General features: G+C 34.5%; 1 protein-coding gene across 1 annotated transcript in view; it reads left to right on the plus strand.

The window, feature by feature from the left end:
• RSRC1 (arginine and serine rich coiled-coil 1) overlaps nt 1–11,631 on the plus strand; it is a 421,618-nt gene that overhangs the window by 199,733 nt on the left and 210,254 nt on the right. The window contains exon 5 of the mRNA XM_058730324.1: nt 1,047–1,083. Within this exon, the coding sequence (XP_058586307.1) occupies nt 1,047–1,083 (37 nt within the window). The remainder of the gene's footprint in view (nt 1–1,046; nt 1,084–11,631) is intronic.

Here is an 11,631-nt window from a genome sequence, read left to right on the forward strand (position 1 = left end):
GGAAACAGATAAGTATATTTTTGGCAGAGAAAATTGGAGATAGAAGTAAGGAGAAGAAAAGTAAACTTGGGGCCCCTTTAGAGAAAGAAAGAGGTGTGAGGGAAAGATTAAACATCATGAATGCAATACTGTTGTTGGATGTTTCATAATTATTTTCTGCAATGTAGTAGAAGTTATACTTTCATATTAAAAATACAAAGCTTGGTATTTATGATGGAATTAAAATACTACTTGGTCTGAGTGAAGAAATTCTAAGTCCGTTTGTCACTAATAAACTAGTATAAACCAGAATCAAGGGAAAAAATCCAATTATTAGCCACATTTTACCAAATATATATTTAAATTATCTTTGTTACTTAGTTCCATCAGCAGTCCTTTTACAGTGAAAAGCAAGAAGTTAAATATTTAAAATATATCATGATATTTGATGTTTGTGTCTTATTTGATGAGATTTTGTTTTTTACTATTACAACAGGTCCTGATTTGTAGTGCACTAAGTTAATAAAATTAATGTCAGGGAAAAACTTGTTAATATTTAGTTACTTAGCTATATAGTCACAAACGTATTCTTTATGTGTATTTTTTTTAATATAAAAATGAAACCATTGGTGGATGGATATTTGATAAAGCAAAAAAAGTAACATGTCAATTGTAGAATCTAGGTGGTAGATAGAATCTGTATGAACATTTTGTAATAAATGTTGGGGAAAACAAATTCTAATGAAAGAGCTAATGTGAAATAAATAGATGTTTTGTGAATAGTAAAATAATAGTACACTTGAGTTCCTTTTGTTCTCTGCTTACTGAAAACTCTGAAACATTCTGTTAGTGGATGACCAGTTTTAGTGGTAATACTATTAGATGTAAATAAGTTATTTGTTTCCTTTTGATGGAAATTGTTTTGTCCTTCAAACCAGTGTTATTGTGAACATTAGTGAAGATATATGAAAAAATCATAAGGTTTTATAAAACATATTTGAGGTAAATGTAAATTATGGCAGACAAGTGTTTAGCAACTATTTAGAACTTTTATTCTTCTATTTTAGGGAATCCGGAAACATCAAAGCTGGATTAGAACATCTGGTAAGTTCTAATTTTCTCTTGAACATTTGCATCATCTTTGATATCTGCATTCTAAATGAACACTTTTGAATGAGCTTTGAATACCTTGTATTGAGAAAGTCAACCATTTCCCAAAGGGTCAGCTTACTGTTATTATGTGAAGGCACTTACATTTTCATTTATCTTATCATTTCAAGGGAATTTAAAATTTTTTTAAATTACTTTTTTTTTTTTTGATGTAGAGATGAAATAAAATGGATGACAATCCTTGGATTGATGATTGCTTTAATTATAAACAAAAATGTTTGGTGTAGAATTTTTGGCATATCTTGATCTGACAAAAACAAGCTTGTGTTTTAAGAAAAACACAATCAAATATTGCATGCATAAATATGGTATGTTTTAGCAATTTAACGGCTTTGAAAGAAGGGCACAGCTTTGTTTTTCCTGATGTCTCTGCTTTATGAATAATGCATCGGTTTAAACTACATTCCGTTTTAGAATATAAAATAATTGAGATGCAGAATTTTTGGTTTAAGTAAACATTTTTAAAGTACAGATGAAATTCAGACTGACTTAACCTTAGAATCTGTCCATTGATCAAAAAATTAGAGGAACTGTTGTGTTATACCAGGTCCAAAATTCATTTAGCTCACTGCATTGAGTGTTCATTACAACATTAAGTAGTTCATTTAAACAGAGCATTATAAAGTCATGCTCTGGTTTCTGGTCAAATCCAAATGTTGAATAATTAATGATAGAGATTCTTTTGTAAATACAATCTAAGTACTTTTTTAATGCGAGACTTCATTCGTATATCATATTGTAGCTTTGTTAACTATTAATGTGCTTTTGTTTGCTCCCGCTAAAACAAACAGTAGCAAGAGCCAGCTTCATTTTGACTTACAGTAGTTTTAGAGTTGGAAGGGGTTTTTAGTTTTCCTTGCAACAGCTAAAGAAAGCTGAGGAAAGCTAGACTTTAAAAAAATGGTCTTAATAAGTACAGATTAATTATTAAGAAGCTATATGTAACAACCTAGTTTAGAATATTTGAACTATATGTTTGTCCAGCTTAGTAGTAAGTAAATAACACTGTTATTATTTGAAATTATTTTCTGAATCCCAGTTTGTCACTTCATAGTGGCATATATATGTAGGAAATATGGACATTAGAATAAAAATGTTAATCTAAAACAAATTCCAGTATCGGTTGGGGGCTTACAACAAGGAAAAACAGCTACCATTGTGCCAGAATGAGCTTTTATACTCACTTATAAATTGTTATTTATTGAAAAGACTTCATATTTCTTGTTTCATATGCCTCAGTAAATAATAATTAATTTTTTTGTTTAAATTTTATATTTTTTTATATTTACTAGTATGAACTCATCTTCAGTGATTATTTCATGCATTTATACTCTACTTATAATCTTATTCAGCACTGGTTTTCTAACAGCCTTGGGTTGCCAGGAAAGCTCCCCAAAGCAGGTGGCACTCCAGACTGCCACTGCCCACTTTAATCAGAATGGTTTCACTTTTAGTTATTTTGTACATTTTTAAATTTTTAAAATAAGATTTTATTTGAAGAAAGAGTTTTCCAACTAAAAACGCTTAAAACCTTTGATCAGGGGCGCCTGGGTGGCGCAGTCGGTTAAGCGTCCGACTTCAGCCAGGTCACGCTCTCGCGGTCCGTGAGTTCGAGCCCCGCGTCAGGCTCTGGGCTGATGGCTCAGAGCCTGGAGCCTGTTTCCGATTCTGTGTCTCCCTCTCTCTCTGCCCCTCCCCCGTTCATGCTCTGTCTCTCTCTGTCCCAAAAATAAATAAAAAACGTTGAAAAAAAAATTAAAAAAAAAAACCTTTGATCAAACATAGCTACTTATTAAAGTCAGGAGTAATTATTAATTATTCTTGATCCTGTTATATTTCATTCTCATCTGGGTCATACACATCAAATATATTTCAAAGATAATGTATTTTAGGATAAGAGAGGCAGGATTAATACAACAGGTAGTGAAGTAGATAATTTTAATGCATTTATTTAGATTGTTCAAAAGACTCTATAGCTTAACATTGTAAAATTGACCCACTGAGTGGGAACTATTAACAATAGCATGAATGTATTAACATGTAACATAATATCCTATGTACACACACCTATATACATATCATACTGCCTTGTGCACTACTGTCCTGTAAAGTCAGTGATATTCTTCACAACTGCCTAGGATGGAAGTGAACTCAAGAATTTATTATTTGGGTGGTGTCCTGGTGGCTCAGTCGGTTAAGCATCTGACATCAGCTCAGGTCATGATCTCGTGGTTCATGAGTTCGAGCCCCACATCGGGCTCTGTGCGGACAGCTCAAAGCCTGGAGCCTGCTTTGGATTCTGTCTCTCTCTCTCTCTCTCTCTCTCTCTATCTCTCTCAAAAATATAAACATTAAAAAAAAGAATTTATTATTTGAGCATTAATGAAACCTGTCTGTCTAGCAGCTATGGGCTCTGTAGGTTTGTGTCTCCTCAGTTTCCAGCTGAGAAGATACTTACAGCCCTTACCACCTAGCACTTGTAGCCCTTCTTTGAATTGGCTGTGTAGCTAAATACAATAGATTATGATCTTTAAAAGTATATGGTATAAAATTAAGAACATTCCACACATGTGGTATTAATTTCTTTTTTATGTTTCCATCATTTTCTGTTTTTTAAAATTTATTTATATTATCATAGAGAATTAAAATTGTTCTAAGAGGGTAGAAGCCAGTGTAAATTTAAGTAAGCTAAGAAAGGGGTCCTTGGCTGGCTCAGTCAGTGGAGCATTCAACTCTTGATCTTGGGTGTAGAGATTGCATTAAAATAAGGTCTTTTATAAATAAAAAAATAAAAATAAATAAGCTAAGAAAAATGACATGGCATCATATTATACTTGCCACAAGGACACATACACGGTTGTACTACTATTGAATTCTGTGTTTATGGACTCTTCTTGTAACACTAGAAAGGAAAAAGGTGTGGGGAGAGAAAAGAGTAGGGTAGGTGGACTGTGTTGCCCTGGAATGTCTTCAAGGGCTGATCTCATTGATTTGTCACAATCTCTCAAACTCTCAATTCAGCCTTTGTTCTATCATTTCTTTTTTCCTGTGTTGCTACCTTCTCCTGGGAACTGTCCAGCATGTCATTCTTTGCTTAAATTTTTTACTGTATTGCCCAATCCTATTTTATTTTTCTTTTCACAAACTTGTCTGCTACTCATAAAGCCTGTGTGTGTTGAAAAGTTCTAGACAGGGTCTTTGAAGGTCAGTGCCTCATCATCCATTGGTGATTTTTGCCTGATGATTGTAAAATGGAGATTTTCTACTACTGCCTCCCATATTTAGCAGTCAGCATTCGACTTTAAGGAAGAGCCCACCTGTATTTCTTGTTTTCTCTATTTATTGTGAACAAGGACTCATGGATATTTATTTTATTAAATAGGTTATTTAAAATTTTTTTTTTTTAATTTTACTTATTTTTTGAGAGAGAGACACAGACAGAGACAGAGCGTGAGCAGGGGAGGGGCAGAGAGGGAGACACAGAATCCATAGCAGGCTCCAGGCTCCGAGCTGTCAGCACAGAGCCCGACACGGGACTCAAATCCACGAACAGTGAGATCATGACCTGAGCCAAAGTCAGATACTCAACCGACTGAGCCACCCAGGAGCCCCTTATTAAATAGGTTATTATCCATTACTTTTCTTACTTATTTTGATGCTTCTTGTCCCAGATTTGTCCAGGGAGTATCCTTTCAAGATGCTTTTGGATCGTTTCTACATACCCCATCTTTTTTTAAAAACACTTCTTTATTTTCTGGCACAACAAGATGTTCCAGGCTCATTTGAAACCTTCCCTGTCCTACTCATGGAATCAGCTATTTCTTCAAATTACCCTATTTCATTTTAGAGGGAAATGGTATTTATGAATCAAGGTCTGGACGTGTGATATGTCCACTGTCTCTGGGATTTCATCACTTCTTTGACTTTTTAGTCCTAGATTAAATAGATAGGTGGGTGGGTAGGTAGGTAGTTGATATTTGGGACTTAGATGCTTAGATAGGTATTTTTTTTAAGTTTATTTTATATTTATTTTGAGAGAGAAAGAGAAAGAGAGAGAGAGAGTGTATGCAAGTGGGGGAGGGGCAGAGAGAGAGGGAGGGAGAGAATCCCAAGCTGACTCACGCTATCAGCGCAGAACCCAAGGTGGGAGTCAATCTCACGAACTGTGAGATCATGACCTGAGCCAAAACCAAGAGTTGGACCCTTAACCGACTGAGCCACCCAGGTGCTCTGAGAGGTAGGTAATTTTAAGAAATTATGAGTCCGACTAACATCTCCAATTTCAATCCAAACCACAGAATTCTTCCTTGTTGTTCCTCATTTCACATTTGTATTTCCCTTTATTCACAGTGAGAACTGTGACTCCTAACAACACCAATACATTTACCCATTTGCTCAATTATGTAATACATGCAAAATAGTTTTGAAATTGCTACAATCATATCTTATGAAAGTTAAAACTTAATAGAGTTCAAGATTTGTTTCAAGAGTTTATTCCAGTTTATTTCATGTTTATTCAAGAGTTCTTTTCCCCCTTGAGTGTAGTTAGGTAATTCATTTGAAATATCATTGCATGCATGTGTTTCTGTTTGTATTCAATTTTAGGTGCCTTTGTCCCCATTCTTGTTGATTTAATTGTATGGTTGGATATGTTAACATGCTTCCAAAATTCAAAATATTATACCAAGTCAAAATACTATACATAATACATCTCTCAGAAAGCTGTCATCCCCTTTCTTTCTAGCTTGTTCTCTTCTGTCCTTTATAGGTGGCCAATTTTATTAACCTCTGATTTATTCTTCTTATGCATCTTCTTGTGAAATAAAGCATATATATACATATATGTATATGTGTGTATTATTCCTATTTCCTCTGTCTTACAAAATGTAGCACATTTATTTTTTTGTACTTTGCTTTTTTTTTTTTTTCTCTCTGTCTTGGAAATCACTCCCTAATTATTGTGGGTATCATTATATTTACTATGTTTCTTTTTCTCTTTGTGTCTTCTTTATTAAGGGTATGAGATTTTAGCCTACTTATATGCCTGCCACACTTTAATAGATGCTGGCAGAGGACATGAGATTTCTGGGTCAGAGACACAGCTCTTGTATTACTAACAGCACCAAAGGTAGCACATAATACATGGTTATATAGGTTCCTTTTGACATACAAGTACCAAGGGGTGATGGTGCATACAGTGGGTTTGTGTCGTAGCTGAGGGAATATTCTTTAAGGAGCTGACAGAAAATTGGCCCAAACTTTGCCCAAGAGAAAAACATTACCTTTAGTATCCTAATTTGGTAGCAGAACTGCCTGATCCAATCAAGGGGGAGTCTATATCTTCCAAGACTTTACTATACAAAACATCTTTGAAAAGATAGTTCTGAAGAAAGGCTATTGGCTGATATAAGGTGTGCAGAACCTATGGAGAATTGTCTCTGAAGAACTATTATTATTGTTAAGTTAGAAAGGTTTGTGGTTTTTTTCTAGGGGTTACCTTTATATTTATATCTTTCATAATGTATAATGCTTTTACTATCCCTTATTCCTACTTAACCTTTTAAATGGCATCCCTCACTTCCCACCTGTTATCTTTGTAATAGCCAGTGCTCCTATTGTACTTTGCTTTCCTCATTTTCATCCCATTTCTTCTTGTATTCTTGCTACTCTGTTGGAATACATGATGTTTGCATACTGTCTATCCATGCTGTCACCTTTTTTTAGAATCACCTCTAAAATTAACCGTATTACATATTTACCATCAGCTTGTTTGCTGATGTTTCCCTCCTTGTCCCCTGTTTTGTGTGTAACTCATCTAGTAGTATATTCTTCAGGACAGCCTCCTGTGTACAGTATTTCTTGAGATCTTGCACATTCTAAGCTGTTTCTCTATGGTTTTACTATTTGAATGACAGTTTGACTGGACATAAAATCCTTGACTTATAGTTTTTTCCCTTGACTTTCTGGAAAATGTTATCCTGCTCTTGATATTTGTGGCACTAGCCTTATTTTCTTAACCTTGCGTATTACTTGATTTTTTTTTTTTTTTTTTGCCTTGAGGCATTGCCATTTTTTTCATTGTCCTTGTTTTACTAGGATGATTCTCAAAGTTGATTATTTCTGACTATTGGGTTTTTGTTTTCATATGTAGACCTAAGTTTTCTCACTTCTGGAAATAACTTTTTGGATTATAATACTAAATATTAACTGTTCCATTGTTTTGTTTTCTTTTTCAGGGATTCCAGTTATACATGTTTTCTATATAATTATATATAGAATCTTTCTTTGCTCATCTATTTCAGTCTTTTTGAGTCTTTGTACTACTTTACTTTGTTTTCCAACAACTAAGAACTAGTTTGCCTGGTTTCATTTACTATTTCTTAGCAAATTTTCATTCAAATTTATTCTTCCTTGGATACCTTATAATTTATTCTTCACTTCTGAAATAGTTTTTCTTCCATATCTATTCTTATTTTTTGAATATCTGAATGTTCTCGGTTTTCTTATTGTTATTTGTCCGAATAAGCCTTGTACTTTGGGTTGATTTTAAGGGAAGAGTTTTTATCTGTTGAAATGTTTTGATTTACATTTTCTGTTTACTGATTCTTGTAATAGCTTTATATGGGGTTTATTTGATTTCTTTCCTCCTTTCCTTTCTTCCTTTCTTTTGAAAATTCTAGACATTTTGTAGACAGGGCTCCTAGTTCAAGGGTACCTGCTTCTGTAGTAAAACAAATGTATTTTCTTTAATGGCCAATGGTGGGGTGTGGCAGGGATGAAAGGGTTGGCATGTTTTATTTCTGTTTAGCTGTTTGTTTCTTCTTACTTTCTTCTTTCTTGTCACTGTCACGCATTTATCTGATTTTCTCCAAGAAACAGTGCTTCCTGAGGCTGCCACTTCAGTTCCACTCACTTTCAAGCCCCTTCCCTCTAGCTGGTGCTATGGTAACACCAAACCCTAGATCTGTGTTCACTATTTTGGCACTTTAGTGTTGTACTTTGTTTTCCTGGGGATTTTTTGTTTGTGCTTCTAGTTTATGTATTAAACTTATGATTCCTATCAGGATGGGGAGGGCTCTGTGAACATTTTTACCTCAAAGAGAAATTCATAATGGAAAATGTTGGAAATCAATGTTGAGTAGACTTTGAATCCTGAGTAGTCCTCCTATGGGAATCCTGCAGGAATTGTCAGCAGAATTAAACACAAAACATCTCAAAGAGCTCAGTGACCATATCTATTTAAAGACTTAGAAATGAGTGAATACACTGCTTATAATGTTATGCTTAGTTAGATTTCATAATTAACTTAAATAATACTTTTTATTTGGTGAAGAAGCCTATACAAATTAAAGACCTCTGGTTATGATCCCAATATATGTCTGTTAACACAGAAGGGCTGAAGGAGTGGAGATGGGTGGTTATTAGGTGATGTTGCTCCTGGCTTTTTTTTTATTTTTATTTTTATTAGTGATGCTCCAAAGGTGTAGAAAATTAACTCTAAGCTCCCTTCTGCTATGTCAGAGGGACCTGACTCCATATTTTTCTACCATCTTATGTTTTAAAATTCTAGATAATGCAGTGAGTAGTTATTGAACTACTTAATGGGGACTAAAACATTTACTGTTTAGAGTGTTTTTAATGCAGTCATGTGGGATTTCTACATTTTAATTTTTATAATTATAGAAGACATACTGTAGATAAAGTGTTGCCATTTGATTACAATATAGCCATTGTTTCATTAGCAAACTATAAAAATAATGCTATCCTTTTCTCTGGGAAGAGGCATTGAGATCAGAATATGTTAGGTTGAGCTATGTGAAAAATTGTCACTTTTTTTGTTCAAAATAGTCTGTAGGTTGTTTCAGACTTGAAAGGACTACTGTGCCGTGCCCCCTTTGGCGGGGAATGAAGTGAATTATCCTGATCACTATGATGTTTCTAAGGCTCCCCGTGTTCACTTTTCTGAAGAGTCAAATAATTGGAGGTGGGGGGACATGTGATTTTGGTCAGTGCTTCACTCTTTTGAACGTGCGTATGAGTTTCCTGGAAATATTGTTTATACTCAGGTTCTGATTCTCTGGGTCTGGGGTGGGACTTGAGATTCTCCATTTAGCAAGCTCCCAAGAGAGAGATAAAGCTGCTAGTCCAGGGGCCACCAGGAAGAAAGGTACATTGAAAGGCATTGACTTGAAAGACCTGTATCCAGTGAACAAGGTCCTCTGCATGTGATGAAGAATCTAGAGGCTTCCCCCATATACCCATTGAGTATGATTCTGCAGCCTATAAATGATTGGTTGGTGTTCATAAACCCAGACAGATGGACACTCCACAGGTTTATACAAGGACAAAAATTTGTTGTCTATCTCTGCAAGAGTAACAGAGGGACCATTTTTTTTCTCCTTTCTTTGATTCCAGATGTTAAGTTCTATATTTCAGGGCTAAAGCTGGACACTAGGACTAATAATACCTTGCTCAGTCTTAGGTAGAAAATTAAATAAGTGATGATAAATCTTTTAGTAAAAAGGGTTACAAGTGTTTACTACTTTAAGTGGGATTTGCTTTCTATTAATAGTTGAATAGTGAAAGAACTCTGGAGCCATACCTGTGGGTTTTTTCTCCCCACAGAGGTCTCATTTATGTTTCTTATATTGTATAACATTTGAGAGTGATGACCTACTTGTCCTTGTGGTCAGGTAACACAGTCTGACCATTTTAAGTGTTGAAAAGCAACTGTCATTAATAGCTTGTTTAGCCCATCAGTGGTTTGTAGAATATAGTTGCTGCTTGCCAGAAATGTAGGCAGGCCCATTGCTATTATACCTGCTCATCAATAATACTACTAATCCTAATAAAAGCCCTTTCCTCTTTGTTTTAGGTTGTTTTGCATAGAACTTGAAAACAAAACTGCTGTATTTTAGTTCACAGACTAATAATTTTATTTAATACAAGGATAAACACAGTTAATGTAGTATTGTCATACTTTTGAGGATTCAGTTGACATACAACGTGAACTAGAAAATGCAAACAGAAGTTATAAACCCTATTCTAAAGTCACTTGTCTTCCATCTGTTACATCTTTAAATATCTGTTTTATTTTAATATTTCCCCACTGTGTTCTGAAAAAATGTTTCTGACATTTGTCCAAATGAGTTTGAGAATATAGTTATCTCAAAATGCGCTGACATTACTGATATAGTCTATATATTTATTAAACACTGATGAAAAATATTTATTACCTCATATAAGGACTTCAGCATAATAGATCCCTCTCCTCCCAGCATTTTAATTTATTTTTCTTACCTAAGCCAATATATATTTGAGGTTTAGGGTAAATGTGCATATTAAAACTGACACTTTCTTCAAACGGTGATCATGAAATAAAACAGCATGAAGTTTTTCTTTTTGGGAGATCAATTTCATAAATCTTTTCTTTTAACAAATAAGTGTGTCTTATGAATGTGTGAAAATTAAAATACCTTTAATGTGGATTAAATGTTAATGTCATATTACTGTCATGATTTCTTAGGCAGTTTACAGGTCTTAAGTCTGAGGACTGGCTCACGTGCTAGTCAGAAACAATGCCATTGCCACTGACATGTCTCTGACATATTTGGATCAGTTACAAGTTTATTAAAAATTGCTCCTTCAAAGAGTGATTAGTAAATATTACCCAGTTGTCCAACAGGATGAACTTGGGCCCTTTTTCTACCCTCCCTCCATCCCCTCTCTTCCAAAGATCTGTTGTTACATTTTTAAGACATAATGGTCCCAGGAGAAAATGGTGGCCAGTTATCTTTAAAAAAATTAATAAATAGATAACAAGATGTCCTGCAATTTTCATGATCTTACTAATAGTCTCATATATATGTTTAATCTAGATAAACTTCATTTTTTTTAACTTTTATGCACATGTGCTTGTTAAAGCTTTATAGAATAAAGTAAATATTCTAAGCACATTAAATCACCTGCCCCCGCCGACCCCAACTTCCCATTACTGAAAGTCAGCCCCTCCTGAAGCCACCAGAGTAACTGAATATTGTATTATTATTATTATCATTTGTATTCTAGTTTAGGACACTGTAGGTTCTGCTTCATTGCAAAGAATCCCACAAGGTACCTGATAGTTATTTCATGGCTTTCTCAGGATCTAAGATCTGTGACTAGAGAGAGACAGCTAGCAGCAGAGGCAATAGGATTGTTTTCTGTTTCTCCCATCAAAGCATTAGGAGTTAAGATGGAGGGTGTCTTTGTTACAGTGGTATCTTTGGCCACACTCATTACCATTTGCCACAGAATCATAGCATCTGTATTTAACTTTAACACACACAGAACAAGGAGTCAGGAGAATCTGATTTTACTGTTTGACCTCTAGCAATGCACACAACCTCTCTGTTTTACTTTTTTCATTTACTCCTTATTAATGGGATGTTAAAATGGTGTGTGAAAATTTATAGAAACAGACTTTCTACAAGTATATCATAA

Source organism: Neofelis nebulosa, chromosome 5 (genome assembly GCF_028018385.1).
Source record: "Neofelis nebulosa isolate mNeoNeb1 chromosome 5, mNeoNeb1.pri, whole genome shotgun sequence".
Taxonomy (NCBI): domain Eukaryota; kingdom Metazoa; phylum Chordata; class Mammalia; order Carnivora; family Felidae; genus Neofelis; species Neofelis nebulosa.